General features: G+C 38.5%; 1 protein-coding gene across 1 annotated transcript; it reads left to right on the plus strand.

Annotated features, from left to right (window-relative positions):
• The first annotated feature begins 7516 nt into the window (after positions 1-7516).
• LOC147227690 (neuronal acetylcholine receptor subunit alpha-3-like) lies at positions 7517-24524 on the plus strand. Its single transcript, XM_086158503.1, has 7 exons — positions 7517-7683; positions 17679-17818; positions 17919-17963; positions 18057-18166; positions 18764-18971; positions 19087-20103; positions 21158-24524. Exons 1-7 carry the CDS (start codon positions 7626-7628, stop codon positions 21281-21283), a joined length of 1704 nt encoding a protein of 567 aa, XP_086014629.1. The 5' UTR covers positions 7517-7625; the 3' UTR covers positions 21284-24524.
• Positions 24525-26818: the final 2294 nt, after the last annotated feature.

Consider the following 26818-nt stretch of genomic DNA (forward strand, 5'->3'; position numbering starts at 1 on the left):
ATATCATTTTGGATGGGAGAGTATGGGTTTTTATTTGCAGACAAGTTACGTATAAAACAACAAATACTTTGTGATACCTATTCCTAAACTTAAAGCCTTCTTTTGCCAAAGGGGATTTCTAAGTCAAGGGCATCTCATGTCATGTCCGTGGACATGTCATGTCTGCTGACAGGTGTGACAGTTTGTTCTAACTAAGCAAAGATATGTGGATTTATATTATTATGAAGTTAATAATTTCAGAATACATCCTAATGATGGGGCCAACTGCAACTCAGGATCATTTTCCTTATGGAAAAAGTTTTATTTTCTACAATCCTACTATCGCACTCGCACTGGTGCCATTCAGCATGCATATACTGAGGCCTAACTTTATTTTCGTTCACTCAAAGAGCGAGATGAACACATCCACAGAAAAAAAAAGATTAAATATGGGCCTAAAGAGAAGACTATTCCCCCTCTGTGTAGATACAAAGAAGAAGATCACCTCCGTCTGTCTATCCAATACCACGCATACTGTATGAAATTCTAATATTTGCCTTGAATTTGAAAGGGTATGCAAAAAGACTTGTGGTAATTGTTGTGGGATGGAGTTGTGTGTCATTGAGCGAGGGACAATATACTGTTTAAACTTTAAACTGAAGACCCTAAGCCTGTTTTTATTTTTTTTTTCTTCTTGCTTTTTCATGAGATAAAGCTGGTCAGCTCATCAGCATCTATCACAACGGAAACCAACAGCAATAATATTGTATAGTATTTATACACACTGCAAGGAATCTGTCCGGCTCTTCACTTGCTTTGCTGTCTTTCATATCTACGCTTCATTACTGCATCCTATTCTCAGAGGAGCCACATCGATTTGTGCTTCTCGATTATTTTTAAGAGGTACATCAACTTCACTGTCAAAACACTCATCTGTCACGGCTACCAATATGAGCGAAGGAAGGTTGTATTGAACCACTACAGGGGTTCTGTTTTCTGTCATTCCAAATAATTTATTTTCTAAGTGGGTGAAATGAAACAAGGAATTTTGATGTTATGCTAATTGGATCAATAAAGGGAATTTAAAGCAGTGAGCGGATCTGGTGACTCACATTTACATCGATTGCTTATTTCATAGTGAGAGCAGTCTGTCACTCAACATTTTGATAAAATATTATCTACAGGACTGTCTCAGAAAATTTGAATATTGTGATAAAGTTCTTTATCTTCTGAAATGCAATTACAAAAACAAAAATGTTATACATTCTGGATTCATTACAAATCAACTCAAATATTGCAAGCCTTTTATTATTTTAATATTGCTGATTATGGCTTACATCTCAAGAAAAAACTCAAAAATCCTATCTCAAAATATTAGAATATCATTAAAAAGTAATTTTTGTTTTTTTTAATTGCATTACAGAAGATAAACAACTTTATCACAATAATCTAATTTTCTGAGACAGTCCTGTATAAAGCAATAATAATTTTTAGAATATTTAAAAGTTTCAAAGACAATTATATAGCCACATTTATCATCGACAATGCATATTGATTCCTCTCATTCCTTTATGATTTTAGGAATCTGATTATTTGTCATGATAACTTTTCCTCAGACCGTGGATCATGATCTGTGATATTTCTTGCATGGTTATTTCCCTCCAGACGTAACGTGATTGTGAAACAAACTCATTTCCCAGCAACTTGAACTATTTAAGTACACACACACGCACGTTCTCAACTCAAACAGCAACATAATCCGACAAAAACATTGACACCCATTAAACTGGACTTGATTAACGCTTGCACTCCCAATACTGCTCAATAAATATACATGTGACTCATAATTTAGGTACTTGACATTTACATCAATTGCCATTGGGATATTGACCAGGCGAATACGTGGAGCGGTTGGGGGAGAAGAGAAGCACGAGGACACTAATTCCTATAACTAATTATACATTTTATTTCCATGTTTGTTTCTATGTTATGTATAAACAGTCTATGAGGATTAGAAAATGCATCATAAATATATATATACATACATACCTCATACTGTAATATGAGCCATAACGCCACAATCTGTTTGGATATAAGGATGTATATGTTCTCATGTTAGAGTGTGAGGTGTCTCAGACACTGTCAGGGCTGTTCTATGGAGGGGAAAAAGAAGGGGAAAAAAACAAGTCGGACAATGTGAGTTGGTGTAGTGGTGTCCAGGTCTGATCATTGAGCATGACGGAATAGATGAGACTGGATGAGTGGAAAAAGAGAGGCGTGATGGAAGGAGACAGGGATGATAAAGATTAGTCATAAACTACAGAGACGGAGCTTCTGCTGTTAGCGCGGCGAAAGAGCCCACGCTTCGGACCATTCCACTATGGACTGTGAGATCAATAAACATTTTTGCCTTCAATACAAGAGAGAAACTGATACATATTGATATTTCTTTTGATTATATGCATTTATTAAAGCAAACGCAAACAGCGGTGACATTCAGAAGAACTGTTTTACTCAATTACACTAGAGAATTGGAAAAGATGTATTTTTATGTATATGGTATTTTACTCATACATGGTATTTCTCCTGTTTTTGAAAAAGACTGAGGACAATTTTCCTATGAACAAGCTATGAACATCTTGGAAAATAATTGCCTGATTTTTTTTTTTTGTTTTTTTTTTTTTACAAAATGTGTTGTTAGCATTTGTCACATATTTATGTATCTTTTTTTAAACTAAATATGTAATCACTGAATACAATATAATAAAAATTAATATAATTATATATAACATAATATAATATAATATAATATAATATAATATAATATAATATAATATAATATAATATAATATAATATAACATAATATAATATAATACAATATAATGTAATATAATATGAAATATTTTTCTGTTATTTTCCCTTCTTTTGCTCTTTTTCCCTTTTCTTACACATGCACTGGCGCACTTGGAGTATCAGCATTGTTTTCAGGGCCTGATGATTGCTGTCCATCTCCCCCATTACCCACCACCGGGCAATTCTTTAGGATTTATATCTGCCATTTCAGCACTTAGGTCGATATTTATGAAATACATTACTGCATTACAAAATGTGTAGATGCTTTTCAGTCAAGCCGAGGGAGGACAACAATGATCTAGGAAGCACTGAATTGAATGAAAATACACAATAGGATTTCAAAGTGGCCTTGGGGTTGCTTGGAAATGTCTCTGCAGGTGTGTTAAATCTGCCCTTGTTTTTTTTTTTTCCCTGCAGACGGCTCAGGGTGCCTGCTGCTGCAGACTAGTGGTGGTACTAAACACTACAGACCATAATATTATTTTGTAGTGCTAACACAAGACAACTCATGATTCCTCCTGCAGCTAATCACAAATTGAGCTACACTGCGTGATTTATGAGTGTTAAAAGTGTCAGAGAGAAAGTGACTTTAGGCATAATTACTTCGTTGTTTGCTCATGTTAGGAGGGATCATAAGTTTATAAAGTGGATGTAAATTCATTAAAAATATTTCACTTATTATCAGTTTGCCCTCCTTCGAAGATCACAACACAAATCTAGGGGAACGGAAATTCATCACTTGTGACTCCCACCTGGCAATTTACATCCCCTGTTTCCAATTCCTACTTTTGGAACTCTCAATGGAGTAAAGAAGAGGAGTAGAAGGAGAAAAGTGACGAAAAACGATACGTTTGCGGAATGAGCCGGAGAGTTCTATGTGGAAGAACAGGAGATGGGACAAACATGGTTTACAGAGATGGTGGTTTAATTAGCAGCAAGGTTTAATCAGATAATTATTTGAGCCGTGAAGGGACTTTAATTAGATGCTTGTGTCTCCAACAGGCCACAGCTCAACCAAGCAGACAGTATTTAGTCGGCAGCGGGTGAAAAAAAAAAAGTATGTGGTGGTTTTAATGGGTCTGAAATGAGAGAGAAGAAGAAGAGACAGCAAGCACAATGCTAAGGGTTGAACAGGGTCACAGAGAGTAGCGTGACTGGCAGAGGAGGACAAGCTGTGGGAGGAAAGTAGATACTGAAAGCTTTTAAAAATGGAATATGTTGAGTGGAGAGGACAGATCTGAATGAACACACCGTTAAGACGGTGTTAAAGGGCGAGATGGCTAACTTGGCAAAACGTCAGAAGCAAAATTTACAAAGTTGTATACAGTATATACGTGTATCATTTTAGTTTTCCCAATGAGCACTATAAAGTTCCTCTCAAAATATATACGCCTTTTTCTGTTTGCCTTCTATATTTTTGTTTCTGCTCATTTTACATCTTGTTTCCTGTAACAGCATCCGGCCAAACACTGTTCAAATCCACATAAATAAAAATTTTGGGCAAATTTTATGGACAATGTATAAATAAAGAATACAAGTATATCCATTACAATGAAATTGATTAAAAAAAAACAAAACACTAATATATGTTCAATATTTCAATGCATTGTTCAAATATTTCAAAGTATGCATTTACTATTTTAGGTGTTGATTAAACATATTTATAATATTCTTAACAAAAGAAAATCATATGAATAACTTTAAAATTGCTTACAACAGCAAGGTTGTGGGATGTGCAGCAAATTTGAAAAATTACCTATAGATGTCTTTAAACATTGACATTCATGTATCTTTCCCTAATCCTTTATAATTGTAATTACTGTCTCCATGTTACATTTCTTTCCTTCTTAATATGATAACCCTTCACTCCACTATGCAGTAGCAACAGTAAATGAAGGAATTACTTATTATTCTACATTTCCAATATTCTTATTCTTATTCTTATTCTTATTCTTATTCTTATTCTTATTCTTATTCTTATTCTTATTCTTATTCTTATTCTTATTCTTATTCTTATTCTTATTCTTATTCTTATTCTTATTCTTATTCTTATTGGAGAAATGTGTTGATTGCTTTGAGGGTAAATAAGCAAAAATAGTGGGTAATATTATACTTTACTTTGAGTAAAAGGCAGGAAAGAATGAGCGGGAACTGATTCATCAGTCAGGCAGCCTCAGCAAGAGAAACAAAGATTGTGGCCAAATTCAGCCACACGCAGAAGAAAATCTGTGTGATGTTGATGAAGATGAGCCAGGACAGTATTGTCTAACTACACCTGCCCTTTTCCTTTCCTCTCTCCCTTGGGCCCCTGAAGTCCTTCTGTGTTGTCTGAGTTGTCCAACCACATACCTACTGTTATTTATCAGTGTGTCTGACCGTGATCGTACGGGACAAAGAGGGACAAAGGACGGGAGAAGAAAGTTTGTGAGGATAAAGGGCGACGGAGAGTATTCCCTATGCTCCAGTGAAGGATAAGCAATGCGTGGGCGCCATGTCGGCTGGAGACCTTCCCCGAAACACCAGCTGACAGATTGTGATGTTTTTCCTCGCGTGAACCTGACTAATTCTTGCATCGCTGAACCAGCTCTGCCTCTGAGAACACGTCCCATTTTTGCTCTTCTCTCCTCCCTCCTTCTCCGCCTCTCTTCTTTGCACTTGCAGTCTGCTCAACAAGGAATCTTAAATTAGCAACTGTAAGATCTCATAAAACACGTTTTAATCCGCAACACTTATTTAAACACCCTAGGAAAAAAAAAACCATGTTAATTCTAGGACTATAACAAGGGCATCTTAGTTTATTTCTATCCAATGATTTCATAATAAAAAAAAAATAAAAAAAATTTCAACTCATTCACTCAATCACTCACCCATTCAGCTTTTCTGGGATAAGTCCTTTTTTAATCCCTCAGTTACATTTACATTTAATTTGTACTTTGCCGTATGCTTTTTTTTTTTTTTTTTTAATTTCATTTATTGCTTTATTTTTGACCTTTTCCGTCCTATGCTATTTAAGGTCTCCTCCTGTCCAATATGAGACCTTGACAATAATGACTGCACCTTTAATACCCACAGCATCTCCCTCAGTGGACGCCACTCCCCAACAAGAAGATCAATTGGGGTTCAAACTGAGAACAGATTATTCTCAGGTGTTGTCAGCCTCTGCGCTCTTGACCTGCCGGCTGTTCACGTGCACGTTATTTTGCACAGAGTTTTGACCTATGCTCATCAACTCTGATCCGCCTTCGCCGTCAAACAGCTGCAAACCTGACTTTGTTTTTCTGCACCAGAAAGGGACAAGCCTTGGTACATTGAAAATGACCGCAATAATAATTATTACTGCTTAATTTTTTATTCCTTTCTCCTTTATGGAAAGCTGTGGTGGGGCTGCAGCTGATCCGACCGGGTGAGAGGCAGGCTACGCCCGAGATTTGACGCCTGTCAATCACCAGGACACATACAGAGACGACAACCTTTCCCTCTCTCTTTCACATGTCGGGGAAATTTAGCGTCTTAATTAAGCAACTGAATGCTTTCGGACGGTGGGAGGAACCCAGAAAATCCACACTTCACACTCTTTGTGAAGAGCAAACTTCACAACGGAGTCCCCGGTACGAATCCACCCGGGAACCGTCTCGCAAATATTGGTCTTATCTGCCAAGCGTATTTGTCTTATCTACCAAGTGTGGCACCTTGGCACTCTTAATTATGATAGTCTTAACAGCGGCCTATTTATATTCACATATTCGTCAAGACAATATAATATGTGAATACAGATGCAGAACATGCAGATTTTTTTCAAGTTTATTTTTTTTTTTACCCGCAGCTATCTAGTGAATGCTTTCTAAATTCCAAACCGTATTGCATTCGCATCCGCAAGCCTTTCAGTGCAACCAGACTGTGATCCGTTGGCCCCGAAGCAGCTCCGCAGGGTGGAGCGCTTGAGTTAAGGGTGTTGGTCAAGGGCACCTCAGTGGAAGTGAAGAAGGGCATCGAACCTTGAGGCCAGATACCTAATCTTTAGCCGTCGTCTGGTTTCTGAACACGCTTGTGGAACCGAGGGAATTCCAAAACAGATTCTCGCACTAGTATGCTGTAAAGCGGCGTACAATTTGAATGGGGCTGAAGCTGCAGCCTCTAAAAACACTATTAAAAACAGCTTAGGCTTTAAGCTGTCTGAATGCACAGAACATCAATTCAGTGAAGAAATAGGTCATTTACAAATAAAAAAATAGATATGATGAGTGTCAGACTAAAAAAAATTCAAATGTACTCAGTCCTCATCAGGTTTCACATGGTGAGATTTTTTTTGTTGCTGTTTTGAAAAGCAAAATAAGAAAAAAAAAAAAATGGATGAATACACTTCCGATGGATTTTTATAGGAAGAATGACTTTTGCAGATCCCCAGGCTGCTCGGAACCAAGAAAAGCACTATCTCAAACTTATCACCTCTGAGTCACAGTGGGTGAGTGAGTGGATGCGGGGATGCGGGGACGCGGGGATGCGGGGAGCCGGGAGGAGGAGGGCGGGACATGCCGAGCTATCCAAGTCTGGAGTGCGCACCGCCGCTCCTGCATCTCCACGCTCCGGAACGCAAAGTGGGGGGGGGAGTGTGTGTGTGTGTGTGTGTGTGTGTGTGTGTGTGTGTGTAGGGGGGGGGGGAGGGGGGGTGTTGTTGCACCGATCTTGCGACTCAGCAGCCGTCTGTCGAGGAGGGGTGACCTGCAATATTTTTCTCTCATCATCAACATTTGTCATTTATTCCCAAAAAGCATCGACGACAGTCGAGGGATCCATGATTTTCCTCGGGAAACTAACAGCCGCCCTCCTGCCGGTGCTCCTCGCAGCGCACGGTAAGACAGCGCGTCCTGGACGCCAAAAGTCCCGACTGCAATTTTTATTCCTTATATTCGTTGGTTTTCTGTATGCACAGGTATTATGAAACATGCATGATGTTAAATTCACTATTCATGGGTATTATTATGGAATTCTATACAAACGTTGACGCGGTACAAAGTTTCGAGTTTGTCAACAAAGCTTATTTAAACAAAGGAGACGCAGGTCGGATGTCATATCTAATCGCTGCAATTAGACAACAATAATATATTTAAAAAAAGGCAAAACAAACAAACAAAAAAAAACATTTGTTGCACGATTTCAATTTTTAAATTGCCATAACAAGCAGGAGACACCCGACAGGAGATGATCTTGAAGGAGAAAGTCTTCTAGTAAATGAAGCAACGTTTCCCCCCTGCGTCCCTGTGAGCGCTGCACTTTCCTAAAGAAGAAATACCCGGAAAATAAGGATTAAAAAAAAAAGGTTTATATTTCCTGCCTTGCGTGGTTTTACAGTAATAAGATAACGATGAATGCTCTCCCGACTTGGGAGTTTTAGAATTAACCAGTCATGCACACACGCACGCGCACACACACACGCACATACAATCTGTTGACTGCAACGTTTATTCTCGATTTGTGAATATTCAAGGATTAAAAGTGCTTTTTGCTACATGCACACTAAGGTTCCCGTTACGAGGAAATGATTTCATTTCTGTCTGCAGTGAGTGCCAGTTAGTGTAACATAAGTATTTTAAATATGGTAGACACAGCATCAAATAAATAAAAAACACCAATCTGTCTATCTATCTATCTATCTATCTATCTATCTATCTATCTATCTATCTATCTATCTATCTATCTATCCATCCATCCATCCATCCATCCATCCATCCATCCATCCATCCATCCATCCAAACCAACATTTGTTGGCCATTCAAACATTTGCAGTATATTCATGGCATTGAATAATATTTGGGTCGCCCTGCCAGTTTGTCCGTAGGTTGTTTGCTTTCTGGCTAATCAATCCGCTCGTAATTTTCTATGTTTTATTTTTTAATTATTCATTTCTTTGCGTAAAGCATTCACTTTCCTGTGTTCTTTAAAACTACAAGTATTGAAGCTGGGCCACCGAGTCACTCCCACGGGATCCCAGCAGAGTTTTTTTTTTCTCTATAGCTAAATTTACTCAGCATGCTCATGAAATATTATTGCTATTTTAAGGCTACATGGAAGGAGGTTATTTGATGGATCACTTTTCCAAAGGGAGGCCTGAGCACAGGGAGTGTATTTCTTGATAGTATTGATATATTTATGGCGATGGTTTGCTCTTATTGCTCCCACACACCTACCTAACCCTGAATTCTCATTTCAGGGGACATCTTGTGATATATCTTTTTCTTGTTTTGTTTGTAAAGATGTAATTCTTTCCTCTTTGCTCGGGCAGGTGGGGACTGCTGAACCTGCAAAGTAATCTAGATTCCCTTTTTAATTTTGTCATGGCTAGACAAGAGAGTCAACAACGGGGATTGGGGAAAAAAATTGTACGTTGTATATGCGTCATCTGGACGTTGAAAAAATTGTTGGTTTTTTTTAGTTCCCGGAAGTGGGGCCTGCACTTGTTCTTCTGCCATGTGCCGTAATGGTGTCATGCTCCAGTCATCATGTGCAAGACGTTTACTACTCACGCGCTGTAACCTGATTGACTTGAGTTTCATTGTGTATCCGTATGACACGAGGGATCCTCTCCTTTTCTTTCCCTACATTTCTCTGTCTTTCTCCTCAGCTGGAGTGATTTGTCACAGCTGGCTGCTTTCATGCTTTGCCCTTGAACTGAGCGAATTTCACAGGAACAAGACAATGGTGCCACGAAGGGATGACGGAGCCGATACTTTCACAGAAGAACCGATTTTACCCGAGTCAAAGGAAATCTGCTTGTGTCGTCACTCGTGGAAGGCAGTTCGCGCAGCTATTTGAGATAAAACCCAGGGAAAAATGAGAGGATTCTGCCCTCACCTTTCTCTTCTCTCACACTCCGTCCTCCAACTCCCCTTTCTTCCCTATCGTCAGTCATTCATTGGTTGCGACCAGGACTGGTTATGCAGATAAGTGCAGACCTTCTCCCCCCCCGTGAGGGTCCGATTAGTGGGCTACAGAAGGTATTGTCTTCTGCCACCCAGGATCGGGTGATTCGTTCCCATAAGAGAAGAAACGCTGATCTTGCGGTCATTGGGATTTAAGATCAAAATAGAATCCGATCGGAGTGGCTTGGAGGTGTGCGGGAGAGTTCAGCCGCATTTTTGGTTGTTGATATTCGCAGCAGGATAAAAGCCTGTGGGAAAGATGGTGGTTAAAATCAAGATATTTTAAGAAGAGAGTGGTTTCTTGAGGTTTAAGGATTTAGGTGATTAAGACCTCTAGAGTTGCATAATGCTTCCTTGGCATCATCTTGTTTGCATTATTTCCAGTGAAAACAGCTCAGAGAGATGTCAAGTCACACTGATACAGCAGTATTCGGATCTAAGCTGTATTACGTTTCAGGCTTGCCCCTTTATCTCATTTAGTAGTGCAATTTAATTGGCTGTGGCCAAATGTTGGTTTCCCAGATAAGTTCTTGGCTCAAAGGAATAAACACAAAGAAAATGTTATTATATGTTAAAATAGATGAAGGCTCTGGTGGTCCAACATCAAGCGGCCTTTATTTCATTAGCAACTCTTTATAGCGAGCCCTTGTTGGTTGCTTGTCAGCCCTGTTTGTTCTGTTGCCAGACCAAAATGCTCTTTGAGGTTGGAATAACCATCATCTGCAATCATCACCAGCAATGTAGTTTCATCGAAGTTTGACAGGCAATCAGTGTGAGTGTGTGTGTAAGTGTTTATGTGGCATGAGGACTGACGGGTGGCTCGAGGATCTTCTTAACAGGATTGTCGTGCGATTATTGCAACTGAAACCTCATCTCTTTCCCTGACACACACACACACACACACACACACACACACCGAGCACAGAACATATATGCCTGCATGTACACACGCACACGTAGCACCACCACAGGCAGAAGCAGAAGCCTTATTCCACCCCCTATGGATTGGCTTAAGACATCATCATATTCCCCTCTAACCAACTGTCACAGGCACACAGTCACACAGCCACACACACACACACACACACAGACATGCGCACTGCATAAACAGACATCTTTTTCCAGACAGTCCTGATTCCTCTTGGCCATTCTGATCTTCAGCCTTGGGAAAATGATTGCGTCACACCTCAGGATGCGAGAGTTGGAACCAGAAGACCTGCAAATTTCAGCATTTACTCCACCTCTTTTATCTGCCATAACTCACTCCTATAGTTTTCCATTTTTGACTATTTTATTGTGTTTAAGTGACCACAGACTGATATAGGGGGATCTAATTATGATATGTGAACCAGCCATTAACTACAAGTAAAATATACAATATCACCATGCAAAATATTCCAGTGTAAATCTCTTTGTATCCTTTCATATGGTTAACAAACATGTGGGTCTGGTGAAACACAATACCATTTTCATCAGAATACTGTAACAGGTTGCTCCAAAGAAATATCATTAAAAAGAAATAAAAAAATAAAAAAAACAAGCAAACAGAAATCCCCTTATGTCAATAATTGATTTGGAAAAATATACAGATTAAATTCATTTTATTCACATAACACAGATATTGATGCAATGAATCTCAGTAAACCCTGCTATAACATTTATATCCACATGTTTTAATTTGCTCGCAAAATCAACAATTGTCAGCGTGTCAATCTTCTGAAAAGCTGTAAAGCAGGTCAATTACTTTTTTCTTAGTTGTTTTACTAAATGGGCAAAAAAGAAACTGTTTCTGAGTTGCCAAGATATCTTCACAGAAAATCCTTTCTTTTAAAAGCTAAAATAAAATGGTGAACTTTGGCAAGAGATAATGCACATGGGCACTGTGCTATTGAAAACGTCAAAAATAATGAATGTGGACACTCTTATTGACCACTGAGGTAAATATTCTGCTCATGCAGGGTCAATTGCTTCATTTAGAAAAATACATTAGTAGTGATTACTCAATTATGTCGACTGCAATTTCAGCATTTTTACAGGGCATCTGAGTGGAGTGTGTATGAAAAATCGAGAAACCCACATACCCTGCATTAAAATGGCTATATTGCATTATGTTTGGAGTATGAATATTAAAATATACATATTATGAAATATGGGGAAAAATACACCTATAAATAGCAAGGTACAGCAAAGAAAACATTCAAAGCTGAGCAACCCTTTTGTTGGCTGCTTGATATATAGATATAGAGCAATATAATAACTAATATGAAGGAATCAAATGACACCATAGTTATTGTGTGATCACAGCAGATGAAGCTGCATGAACACAGCACCCTTCTTGTATTACCGTATTTACTCACAGGATCAGCAAAGTTAAGAGTTCTTCATTTAAATCCCACTAAGACACAAACTACAACCTCATTATTCACCTCATTATATTATACATTAATACTTCATGATTGAAGCACGATACAGTGTCACAAACTTTAAGGACTTCTTTTAATGCTTTTTTGCTATATATTTCTGTAAAACACTGCCTCAAATTACAGCTCTGTTGAAGACCTACCTTGTGGGATGGACAAACTATTAGTGCCATTTAAATTGGTACCTATACTGAAATATAAGACGTAATATTAGATCTATATTTGAAAGCCTTTCTTTAATGGCAACAATTTACATTTTTCAGATATTTTCTTTTTCCCTGAATGCAACAAAGATCTTAAAAGTATTTTAAACTTTTTACATGTAAAGACTCCAATCTCATTATTTCAGTAGTATTCTTTCAATATCATTAGATAGGTTGGTTGTCATTGATTGCTTTTTTTGTATTTCAGGAACTGACACAAAGCACTTTGTAGCCTTAAAGGACTCTGTAGTTACACATTTAACACATTTGTGTTCCCATACAGTCAATTTAAAAACCCATTACACTTTTTTTTTCTGCACATTTGCATCAGACTATGTGCGCACAAATTGAGATACTATTGCACAAGGTCTTGTATGCATGTACAAGTATTTATGCTGCAATAATAGCCCTATGATAAGCTACATCTAATGGATCACTAAAATATTAATGATATGCTGTTAGTCGTGCGTCGCAGGTAAAATCACATATCCTAAAAAAAAAAAAGGGAACGTGTACACCCAGAGACTTTTATTTTACACACAGAAATCCTCATGCTTGACAAGCCCCATATGGGATGGTCGGAGCTCGTGCCATAATTATCATGGATCCTCTTGAATGTCATTCAACATGTCAGGACATCAAAAACACTCTGGAGCAAAAACATTATCTAACTATCCTCCGCTTGTTCTTGCTGTCACTCTGCACCCGCATCCTCTCTGCTCTCTTTTCCTTTTGTATGACACTTCCATGCGTGCACCCACACACATACACACACGCACGTGCACACACACGCACATACTTTGCAAGCAGCGTAATATTGGGGGGATAATTACTTCCTTCATAGTGTCCACAACTCACTTACAGGCTCATCCTGTTAAGCACATGGCCGATCAAAGAGCCTCCTATAGGCAGCGGGTCTGTCTGATGCCTTAGGCTCCTGGGCCCATGTGATATGGAGGCGCACTTACTGTTTGGCTTGCTAATTCTAAGACAATGTAGCTATTTAAGGGTGAAACGCATGACTACATGGCTTAGGTCTGTTCATGTCAGTACAAAGACTTGTCAGAGCATCAAAAAAAGATGTGAGGAGGGGAGTGCACGTTTGTTATAATGGGACACGGTAATGATTTCATGTGATTCTTATCATAACAGATCAGCAGACCTGGCCTAAATTGGTTAGACAAGTGAGATACATGTACAGTTATAATGTCACCTTGTTCGACCTTCACGGATTATTCGCTTGTGTCTTGAAACAGTGACTTTTGGCAGCGTTGGTATCGTACCTACTGTAACTCGATCGCTGTAACATAAACAGTTAGGAGATGTTCATAACTTCTTCATGATACATTCGCTGACGCAAATCATTTGCTTCCTCGCTCTCACGTGTTCACTTATAGATGCGCTTTTGAGCACGAAGCACTACGTTATTCCATCCAAGCATCCGCATAAGCCTTGAACAATTACCAGGGAGGGTAGTAACTACTAAATGTAATGCAAAGAATCAACTAAGGTGAAAGGGAAAGGGTTATAATTAACTTCCATTTAATTATTGCTGTTTGAAATCCCCCCCCCGGCAACATGGTGAGAGGACGTTAGGTGAGTGACTATGACAACAGAGGAAAATAATATTGGCTTAACTTATTTTGTGACAGTGAACAAAAGGTCCAATTAATTGACCGATAATAATTGCCTACGTTCCCTCTCGCCCAATTAGGTGCATAGAAAAGGGCTGTGGGATTGCGGCGGATCAGAGAGCAGTAGAGTTTTTGAAGCAGGTACCAAGTGCTGAAATTACACGGGAGTCTCAGGAGAGGGGCCTTTTTCATTACGCTAAAGGCTTAACCACTGACCCCAGAAAACTTCTTCTCTATATAACGCAACTTCTTACCAGTTACAGAACAAGGGAGGAATCACAGTTTTTTTTTTCCTCCTCAATGCAATTGAATGCAAACAAACATCTTTACAGAAAGTTTAAATCCATATTAGTTTGGGATCAGAGTGATAGATATTCTCGGTGCTCTCATGTTATTTAGGTGAATCGATAGAACGAGCAATAACCTGTTTGAAAATATATCTTTTCCAAATTCAAGGGAGGAACAGATTTTAAATACCTCAATTGCATGCAATCTCAATCTCTCTACTCCATCATTCTCTCTGTTTCTTCCAGTTTCGTGACATATCTTGATTCTGGGGAAACGTGACCAAACGTGTTTGGTCATTATTTATGCGCACGGTGACCTAACATTATTATGTAAGGGTTACGGTTAAACTTTAGTCTCAGTTATCTGATGTTACCGCCCTCAAGCTGCGCTAGTCCCCTTTTGATGTTAAATTTAGATTGTTTAAATGGTTGCTGAAGAAAATGTGTTTTTCATTGTATTTCTTTTGTATTGTGGTTTTATAGACTTGAACATTTCTTGACTTGAATCAGACAGCCCCTAGTTGTGCCTTAGCTACCCTTCAAACATACTAAAAGGGGATATAATTCAATTTCCTTGTTATTTCCCTGGCCTCTGTCTGCTTCTGTGAACTCAAACAAATCAACATATCTACTAAAATAAGAAACCAGACCAACTTTAATCTGGGATGCCTGTGTGCTATCAGTATAAGTCCCAATGGCAATAAATGGACATACTACTTTATGAGTTTGTAGACAGTTCATTTCAAATATCATTTTCAGTATGTAAAAATCTTTTTCGATCAAACATACTGAAACTAATCTTCCTAAGATGTTATCATTTTTTAAAAATGCAGGACTCCATGAAAACACAGAACAAATTCTATTTTCTCCCCTTTACATGACTGCAGAAAGTGACAGAATAAGTCAACAAACATAAACCCTGGATAATGGAAATGTCTGCTGTCAAAATAATTAGTTATTCTTTCCTCTTTTGTGTGTTTTAAAGCCCTCTTAGCGCACTGAGTTAACACTTCCATCTATGCAGGTTGACTTGTTTGGATGTTGGCCATCATTCCAATGTGACTTGTAAACTATTTATTCACAGCCTTTTGCAGGATATCAAACTCTTACATTATAAATGTTGTTGCTTTGGAATTTAAACATAAACATTTCAATAAAGATATTTAGATGTGAATTGAAAGTGGAGAAAAAATGGTGGTTTGGCAAATGTAGAGTGAGCTAACTGGCTCGCAAAGACAGAAAAGTGTCCCACCAAAGTGCTATGTTTTATTTAGTTGTTGTCAAGGAAACAGAGTATTTTATGGCACGTGTGTAGTTATTTTCGTGTATATGGAGTGTGCTAATTTTCCCTTTTGGTGAAACGCTCTCCCCAGCATCAGTAGAATGGGTCAGCAGCTCAGTAAGTGCCATGGTTTCGAATGTTGTGTATGATGTGCACGTCATTCTATGACGTATTCTTAAAAGCTATGCTATATCTTTAGCTTTGTACACATACGGTACATGGCCAGTTTTTAAACAATATTTTGATGCCTACCAATGAAACATTTGGAATATTAAATAAACCAGAAAGAAGGATTATTAATATAGAAATGTTAGATTATTAAACTTACACAATTTTCTTGCGATTTGTCTGGTGCTGTAAGTGTCTACTTGTCCTAACTGAGGATTTATTTAAAAGCAATGACAGGGCTTTTTGTACAATTACAAAAACAAGTTACTTGCTGGATTTTTTCCATAACATGACTTTCAGTCTATCCTTGCAAAATATAACCACAACACTGCGGAACTCAACACATTGTGGGTTTCTAGAGTTATAATATTGCTTACAAGCCTTGCCTTAGCATGCGTCAAGGCTCTTGAATAACAAAGCAAATCAATTCGGGGGAACTGCGTGTGGTATGACTTTTTTTAAATGACTTTTTGGATACCAATGGATTGCCATCCCATTTCATTTTCAATATCTTCACATTGTTTTTGATTTTTTATATTGCCAAGCTGTTGAAAGCTACATTGATGTGTAAAATGTTCAGAAATATGGCCGGTTTCAAGAGACAGAGAGGTTGAAAGTTGGACAAAAAAAAAATAAACGTATGAAGTAAAAAAAAGGGGAAAAGACCAGAAATAGCCAGTTTTGCTCGGGTTATTTGGTGTGAAATGTCACTCAACAAACCCAGCAGGATCCCTAAAGGCTGGTGATAAACTGTGGGGTCCCTGGTTGTTTTACTGATTAATTACTCAGTCAACATGTGTATATATACATATATATAAACCAAATAATGTCATAAGTTTATAAGCATTTGTCAGACTATGAAATTCTGATCTCTATTTGTGAGTTGAAGCTGATTTAGATTGGGTTGTGAAACAGGAATCATAAATCTTTTTTGAATCTTCCCCCATTTGATAATCCGGTTCTTTTGGAGGGCTGTTCAAACACCAAGATATGTTAGTGTAAACATTGATAGTGTGTATTTTAGTTTTGGATCATGTGCTTTTTTTTCCTGGGCAAAAGTATAAGGATTTGCCTCGCGCCATCCTCAACGCAAATTAACCAGTGCCACAAATTGACCAGTGAGCCGCAGGGTCATTGTTCATTTAATCCTCAGAGAGCAGAGACCGTCAATCAGAAACTATCAGGTTTAGAGCAGACCTGGGCATTTCATGGCCCGCGGGCCACATATGGCCCGTTTTGTTTTTTATCCGGCCCGCCAAACTATTTTCTTTAAATAGTTTAATAAATCTTAATAAGTTTCAGTCAATACTTAATTTAGAAACTCCTTGTTTTTTCCTTTTGTTTTTCCTTTTTGCATTTTACGGCCAGCGGGCCACATCCGGCCCATTTTTGCTTTTTTATCCGGTACCGCCAACCTTTTTTTTTCTTTTCAATATTTTAACAAGTATTTTGAATCAATATTGAATTTAGAATTATTTTCTTCCTTTTGTTTAATTTTGTATGGATTATTACATACAAAATAATGTCGGTACATTTTTATGATCATTAATGATTCAAAAGTTGAAATAAAATGCCAAAAAATTCAAATATTTCACTTGCAATATCAATTTCTTTCAATTTACATGATACCTAGTTGGCCCCCATATAAAAATTAAATAAGAAATGTGGCCCACCAGCCAAAATAATTGCCCACCTCTGCTGTAATGTAACACAAAAGTCTTGGAATTGTTGAGTTTTGAGTGTTGTGTGACAGAATCAGCCTTAAAGTACGTGCTGGTTAAAACAACAGCAGTACGTTGCAGTATATATTTGTTTCCATATAGTTGGCGAAGAAACTGCCAAACTACTATTTGGCCAGTTCCACATTCAAGCAATGATCCCATAACATTTATTCAATCATGCCATTAAATCAATCTTCCTCTGTCTTTCATAAGGCTGTTTCTCATCTAAAGCGGAGGACAGATTATTCCGGAGGTTATTCCGGAGATACAACCAGTTTATCCGACCGGTGGAGAATGTTTCTGACCCAGTCACAGTGGAGTTTGAAGTCTCCATATCTCAACTGGTCAAAGTGGTAAGAATAATGAATGAATGTAGCAGCTGTTACTTTGTAAACAAAGACATCAAATGTTTAGAGGGAATATGTTATTTATTCAGCCTATCTTTCTCTACAGGATGAGGTGAATCAAATTATGGAAACCAATTTGTGGCTGAGGCATGTGAGTGATTTCACTATCAATTAACATAAAATGTTATGTTTGCAATGAATTAGTGCACTTCGTTCTATTGTAAGGACTTAAATCTGGTTTCAGGTATGGAACGACTACAAACTGAGATGGACTCCTGTCGAATATGATGGAATCGAGTTCATCAGAGTTCCATCCAATAAAATATGGCGACCAGACATTGTTTTATATAACAAGTGAGTGTGAGAATACGTATCCTGCGAATGAAAAGCATCGGGCTCAGCTTTCCTGTTTCTCTTCCAAAGGGCAACGATTATTTAATCTCTCATTCTTTTGAGTTACTGACGTAGTTAAAAGAAGAAGGTTTTAACATTATCTATAGATAAGTAGACATTATCTAATGCGCTGATAAATAATAGCTTGTTTGAGAATTTCACCAGTCAAAACAGATGAAACAAGAAGGGCAGTCTGCAGAGCAAAACTCATTTTAATATCAATTAACCCAGAATATGTAGGACTTACAATACGCTTTAACAAATGTGTTTGTTCAATTATTCTTTAAACTGGGGGACAAGCGTTTGTTTAGAAGTTGAAGACGGTGCAGAATAATGTTTTAGCCATTCTTTACTGATGACGTCTATATTATTTGACAGAATTTGTGTCATAGCCATCACATATTTGGTAGAAAGTAACTTGAGTTATTGCAAATAAATACATTACCTCATTTTTTTTTCCCAGCATGCTAACATTCTCAGTTCACCATTCTCTGACATTTGCTGACTGATATTGCAGTGACCTTTATGTAAAATGTCTTTTACATTCTTCTCTTGCAGTGCTGTGGGGGATTTCTTAGTTGAAGATAAGACAAAAGCTTTGCTGAAGTTTGATGGCACCATCACCTGGATTCCTCCAGCTATTTTCAAATCCTCCTGTCCCATGGATATCACCTATTTCCCCTTCGACTACCAGAACTGCTCCATGAAGTTTGGCTCTTGGACTTATGACAAGGCCAAGATTGACCTGGTGCTCATTGGGTCAAAGGTCAGGATGGTGTACTCTCTCAAAGTGTTTTTTGAGTAGCTTTAGCAAACTCACCTTTAGTTTACCTCTCTAGATCTACACTTTCTCACTCACGTAACCATTTCACTTTAACTAGGTGAACCTCAAAGACTTCTGGGAAAGTGGAGAGTGGGAGATCATCGACGCCCCGGGTTACAAGCATGACATCAAGTATAACTGCTGCGAGGAGATTTACCCGGACATCACGTACTCCTTCTACATCCGCCGCTTGCCGCTCTTCTACACCATCAACCTCATCATCCCCTGCCTCCTTATCTCCTTCCTCACAGTTCTCGTCTTCTACCTCCCGTCTGACTGCGGGGAAAAAGTCACCCTTTGTATTTCTGTCCTCCTCTCCCTTACTGTGTTCCTACTGGTCATCACCGAGACCATCCCTTCGACATCACTAGTCATCCCGCTGATTGGCGAATACCTCCTCTTCACCATGATTTTTGTAACGCTCAGTATAGTAATTACAGTTTTTGTGCTGAATGTCCACTACCGCACTCCCATGACTCACACGATGCCAGAATGGGTTAGGGCGGTGTTCCTCGGGGTTCTTCCCCGGGTGATGCTAATGAGACGGCCTATCGACCAGGGCTGCTCCGTCTCAGCCAGTATCACGGCAACGGGAGGAGGAGGAGGAGGAGGAGGCGGCAGCGGTGGAGGCAACAAACAGCGAAAGGACAGTTTGGGAACAGGAAGTGGATCTGGAAGTGTAAGTATCGGAGGGATCACCGGGGGAGTTGCCATCCCGCCGGCGGATGGCGGCGCAGGGGGAGGAGGGCCGTCGTCGGCCGGGGGCTCCATGAACTGTGTGGAGTACGGCGAGATGAACCGAGACACCAGGCGAGATATAAATAGAAGGTTCCCCTACCGAGGCAAGGAAGTACCGACCCCTGTCCCTCCCCCTATGGCGCCCCCTCCACCCCCGGCACCTCAGCCCCAGGTACCCCCGGAGTCAGAGCTGCCGAAGCTATCGAGGCCTCTCAATGCCCCATCACCGGTGAACGCCGTGGTTGCGTTCTCTGTGGTTTCTCCAGAGATAAAGCAGGCCATCGAGAGCGTGAAGTACATCGCAGAGAACATGAGGACTCGCAATAAAGCCAAAGAGGTACAAAAGAAAACATGACCTGATAAACTGATGGATGTGTTCTTCTTGTGGTGACTATAGCATATGTTGTTAAAGGCCATTTTTGTTGCCAATGGGGTAACGCGGATAAAAAGATGGGTGTGATTCAGAGCCAACTGAATGTCCAGATACATTTGAATATAAAGAATTGTTTGATTCATATAACATTGCCTTAAAAGACAATGATGATTGGATGATATTTCGATTAATTGTGATTAATATTTTGAAAAAAAAAAAAAAAGAAAATTTGAAAAATAAAGAAAAATAAAATTTTGAAAAATTATGTGAAAATAATAGTTTCAAATAAAATTTTGAAAAATATCTGAAAATAATATTTTCAAATAAAATTTTGAAAAATATCTGAAAATTTTTGAAAAATATCTGAAAAATGAATGCAAAATAATTTATATATTTTTTAGAATAATACAAAGTTTATTAAAGAGACAAACACACACACACACACACACACAAAGTAAACTGTATGTGTGTAATCTCTGCCATACTACGCTTTGTGAAGGCTGCTGAGAGCATTTACATGGATCTATAAAGGGAGAGTAAAGCGGCTTGTTTGTAGCAGATGGAAGGGCTTGCATTTGCCTTCCTCACACTCTGGATGGCCCTGATATGTTTGTTGCTCCATCCTTTCTGAACTAAGCTAGGATTTCTCTGCAATGCGTGCAGAATAGCCAAACTGCCTCTTCTTTAGTTCCATAATGGCCATGATCAAATTGCCTTTTATAAATATACATATGCAGTAAAAGCACACACACACACACGCACACATGCGCACACACACGCGTGTCCACAAAGATATGCAGACTCAGAAACCAGCTTCTGAGATGAATAGTTGTCTAAATACATGTCATAGTAAATGTGACTGGATTAATCCTGTAATTCCCAATTAATACATACTAATTCCCATTATTTAAGCGCTGGGTGAAAAGAGAGGGAATGAGGAAGAATTATACCGTAAACAAATCTGTGTCTTGTGGATATTGTCTATTTTTTAATCTTGTGTATCTTCTTTTCTCTTTAGGTGGAAGATGATTGGAAGTATGTTGCCATGGTCATAGACAGGATCTTCCTGTGGGTGTTTGTGACAGTGTGTGTGCTGGGAACTCTGGGACTCTTCCTTCAGCCGCTCATCAGCTTCTTAAAATGAAAGACACTTTTTCATGTTTTTTTGGCGTTTTTGTCTTTCTCATCCCGCCTCTTTAACCCACTTGAACCTCTGTGGATATCATCCCTTCTGCAGCAGTTTCACATCAAACACTGGACTGTAGAGCCTCTCCCTTCCCGGCTTTTTGTCCCTTCTCTCTTCCTTCTGTGGCATTCATCAGTCATCGTTTCTAGCCGCCAGCTATATATTATCTCACATGACGTATCCAGATTTCCTTAAATACCCTTTGCCTTCTGCCATCAATGTGCATGCAGAGCTTTAACAATCACATTTCCCTTTTTCTGTTTTGGTCTGCTCTTTGCCATACCATGACGTCCTGCTGCTTAATAGCTTATCTCACTTCCTTCCCTGTCATCTTTGTCTAGTTCATTAAGTGTCTCCCGTATCTTAGTTTTTATTTAAATAGTCCATTCATTCATTGCTGTTGTACTCTCGTATAATGATGAACAGGATCAGATATTAAGTATGGTAACTTTTATAATTACTACAGTAGACTTAGCAAAATGACAGTCCTCAGCTTCTGATGTTAAATAGAGCCCAGAAAATGATCATCTTCAGTAAGAAATGATCCCATAAATTTGCTCTTAAGTAATTCAAAATGAAGCGCTACTTACTGTGTTTTTTCATCAATGCCAGTATTATTTAAAGGGACCGACATTGTTGTGATCATTTCAAATCTGAATGGGAATAATTTCACCACCTCCTTTCAGGCCCTTTCATTGCTTGTAGACTGGAAGCATTTCATTTTGGTCATTATCATTATCCAAAACAATTGGATTTAGTGGAAAGCGGAAAGCACCGTACATGTTTACCATATAACAACCAAAAAAAAGAATATACTTTGTCTGCAGTAGGTGTCTCTAATCCTGGAAGTTTATCTTTGTTCAGAAACAAACGCCTCAAGCACACAGTCTTTACATATATTATCATGGTAATCACAATGGCCTGCAACTGTTTCAGCCGCAAAATCATCGTGTTCCTTTCAAACAAGAGCAGTCTATGAACATTCAGGATAAGCTCATCCTTTTGTTGACATGATGTACAACATTAACAATACAGACTGATCGATACACTACCTCTATGGCAGCCATCGCGTATAAAAATGACAAGTGACAGGGCAATCTAGAAGACATTTCCATGTCACCGTAGCTATCTGTGCTTTGCCTATTAAACATTATGATGGTGAAGCCGTGGGGAACCGAAGCAAATGGAAAAGAGGTCAGATGAATCCACAGATTGAGATGAAAGTGAGACTGGCAGATTCATCTCGTTGGCCGGGCCAGTGGAAAAAGGTTTCGGGTCAAAAATGCAAGAATTATCTTCCATATCTGTGTCTCATTTCTGACAGCGGGCAGTGCGCACAATCTCGTAATGTTCTTTTACTTTGAGTAGTTTTTCCTTTTCTTCAAACTGCTTCTGTTTACCTGTGTATCCCTTTGTAACATTGTATAAGGGAGCGATGCATGACCTTTGAAAAGGGCACTGACTGCACATGATGACGTTTTTGCCGATCGTGGATCGAACAATTCTATTTATCAATCACAAATTCACAGCGGCGGAAACAAAAATGTACAGAAACACTCTGCATTACACAATAATGATTAAAGTTGTAAAAAGCTGTTAATGGCTATTCCTCTGTTGCCGTTCTCCTGGTTCAGGTTTAGCTTTTGACCTTTTGTGTAATTACATAAATATGTAGAAAGAGGCAGAGGGGAAGGCGAGATAATGAAGGAAGAAAGAATAGAGAGGAATGAGATTGAGACTGGAAAGAAAAATGGAGATAAAACCTAATAAATCCAATAGTGGAGTTCAAGGATTACTGAAAGCTTAGAGGCAAAAAGAAACACATTTTCTAGAGTGCAGTATCAGATAGCATAAGCACTTTCATATTTCACAGTATTTGTGGCAAATGAACATTCAAGCACATAGCAGCAGTAAAATAGCTGGCTGAAGTTCAGTATTTCAGCACACAAGCACAATCTTCACAATTCCAAGACCACAGAAACTTAGTTCTTTAGAAAAAAAAATTCTATTATTCAGTTCAATGTAAATTTTATGAATCTGAAGAGGACTTGAGAAAAAACAAGTGACTGAAAATTTATTAAAAATTGACTCAATTTATGCAAATTTCATAGAGTTCGAATCTGGTGATGTAAAAGATTTTTGAAGATTTTTTATTTTTCGTGACTATGAAGCAGTATTTTTGTGTAAGTGATACACAAGTGATTATTTTTATTCTTGTATCACTTAGTTCACGTAGCACAGCCTAAAAAAACTCATGTAAGTTTACCTGACAAACACCCTTGAAGTGCTTCTAAGATCACCATTTCACTTACCTCTCCGCGCTCATCGTGCATAGTCAACAGAACCCATCTATGTGTTTTTATCAAGACCGCATAATTCTCGATAATATTATTATTTGTAACCATGATTAAAATTAAGGTATATTTTGAAGTGTTACTGCTCCTTTGGTTTTTGGCTCATATTACTGTCTGTTACCTAAGTATTTGTTACTTCCTTCAGAGAACTGTTGCATTTATGCTTTAACGTTGTATAAACACACACACACACACACACACACACACATATATGCATATATATATATATATATACATATATATTTACCCTTGGAAATACATATGTATATGTATATATATATGTGTGTAAATCATTTTACCCTTGGAAATACATTGGATTTTTCTCAATAATATAATGAAGAACCGTGGTCGTAGATATCCAGAGAGTGATTTCTAGGGACTTGGTGTGCAGAAGCAAATCTCCAGTCATTGCAATTCACCTCAGTAAATCTATCGCTTCCCTAATCCCTACTCGTGTGCATTAAACGTGTTGCGTAAATTCCTCCATTAGTGATTGTGTGTTTGTGCAGGGAGGAAAATCGCACACGTCACATGAAAGGGAAAAATGGGTGTGATGGTGGTAGTGAAGTTTAATATGGAGATGCTGCAACAACAGATCTACAAGGTATCCCATCAGTCTCAGCCAACTAGCTGACGGTCATGTCACTGCCAGGAAGAGATCAACCAAGAAACTACATTCAGATCATATGAATATGAGTCTCACTCCTTTCCAACTCACTGAAATGCCATTGGACTTTTGAAATATAGATAAAGAAGTAAATTGCTCTTCTCATTGCTTCAAATGTGTTATATTACTAAGCTTCCTGTCCTGCGCCACCTGTCCCTTGTCAACAATTAAACAGTTTACACTCTTCTGATGTGTTTTGATATTTTTAGAACATTTTAAGAAATCAAGCTGAAAGCTGTCACTGAAAGCTGCAGCTCCCTTAATCAGAATTTGTTCCAGTGTAAATTTGGAATTTTGGTATATGTGAACGCTCGAATGATAGGACTTGCTGGCATCCGGAGCTTAGCGCTGCACAGAAAAGCTATGGGTGCTAAATTGAGTGATAATACATTATTAAGTCTTGCACAGGGATGAATATTTTACACGGCTCTTCAGTGTTGATGTCGACTGTTAGCATCCAGCTTCTGGTTAGCTTTAAAACACTTCAGGCATGGTCCGTGTCTTTTCAGGATTTTATATTATTTTAGATTCGAAGTTTGTTTTGTGATCTTTTCCATTGAAATGTCCCCATGTTTCCTTATCCATAACCAAAATGTGTGAACGAAAACATGTTTTGCCCCTTGCATTCTTTTTTCCACTTTTTTGGGGTCCATTCACGTTCAGGTAGTAGGCATGGTGAAAGGACATCTGCAGTGGACAAGAGCATGTAGGGAAATGCTGGGGAGTATAGTTTAAGCGTAAAAGGGGGTATTCTGAGGAAGGGTTGAATGGTGTATGAGGGTAGTCTCTTGTGTCCCAGTGAACAGAACGGTATGTGCCTGATGCCAGCCGACCGTGGATAAGTTGAGGAGACTCTACTCTAAATAATTCATTCCAATGGGAGACTTTAGAGCACACACATTCAAGGTCCTCTCATACACATAAATGTTTGCTTCTTGAAGAAGACCGTTGAACACACACACACACACCAAATCCACACTACACATGCTCAGATTCAACCGGGCTTCTAATTTTACTCTCTCTGATGAATATTTATAGGTGGAGGAGGAGGTATTGTCTTAGAAAATGAAAATCTTATTTTGGTGTGGCTCTTTGGTAGGTTTGGGACCAAACATCACAGAAGATTAAACATTTCTAGAAGACAGAAGAGAATGAAAAATAATATTTATGGAATATTATATCAAATAAATTAATCTTAAAGTAAATGTTGGAAGTTTAAGGATATAATAACATGAAATATAGATAAAATCTTGTCCATTTAAAGAGGTCTTCACGTGTCACTGGCTCAATCTTAGCACAAATGCAGTTTGTTGGTACTCTTCTGGGCCAGAATAACTGGTGCAATAAAAGAACAAATTAGAGTGGATAAAATGATAGCGTAATTCAAAACCGATTTCCTTTGTGAACCAAATCCATCTGACCATTTGTCCGGCCATCCACTGCATTCTATTGTCAAGTTACATAATGAAGTTGCGCCAAAACCTCATTAATAAACAATGACTGCTGACAAAGTTGATAAAGGAAAGCTCTAGAAGTTAGATGTTGGCAAAATAAGAGAAAGAAGGAAAAAATCAATATAGAGAAATATCAATTTGACTTTGGAACATGTTTTGCAGCATAAACTCAATGGGGTTTAAAAAAATAATATATTTGTCAGTTTTTGTGCAAGATAGAAAAAGTCCCTTTTTTAAAATGTACTCTTTGAATATTTGAGTCACACATTGTAAAGCATATTTCATAACAATTACTATGTTGTGTCTCTATTTCCAACCTGTTTAAATGCATGACTCTTCCAGAAGAACATCAAGACATACAATTATGCAATATACGCTGTGCTGCTCATTTCAGCACCGGGGACAGCGACTGGTCCAAAAAAAACAGAGCAACACCCTGAAATCTCACTTTAGAAGGTTAGTGTCAGAACGGTGACACTAATGCAGCCCAGGAGCAGCAGGGCTTTGGGTCTAGAAAGGGAGAAGACATGCAATTCAAATATGATGCAGGTTTCATTTGTGCAATTAATGTATGGACATAATGGAAGGGTCGTCCAATGGGACAAATAGTAAATGAAAAACTCAACAATTCAATATTTTCTCCATGCATTATGACTCATAGGATACATGATTTGAAAGAAGTCACCTCATTATCTGTCTGTCTCATTGTAACCCAGCTGACAGTTACACAACATTTCTTTATTTCTGTATGGGAATGCAGATGGATTTGTCTTAGGACTGTGAGCCCTGCTAACATCTCATGGGCACTGACACAGAGAGACACACAAAGCCCTTTGGAAGAGGCGTCACACACACACACGCACAGACACACACACAAGCACACAAGCAGAAATACACAAAAATATGCAAATGGAGATTTACATTCATACATACTTCTACAGAGAACAAGCCAACACACCTTCCATCAGAGTGACAACATTCAGTGACAGAATCAAACCCTCAAAAGTAAAAAAAAAAC

This window comes from Fistularia commersonii, chromosome 13 (assembly GCF_037954325.1).
Source record: "Fistularia commersonii isolate RoL2024-O1a breed Wild chromosome 13, RoL_Fcom_v1.0, whole genome shotgun sequence".
Classification (NCBI taxonomy): Eukaryota; Metazoa; Chordata; class Actinopteri; order Syngnathiformes; family Fistulariidae; genus Fistularia; species Fistularia commersonii.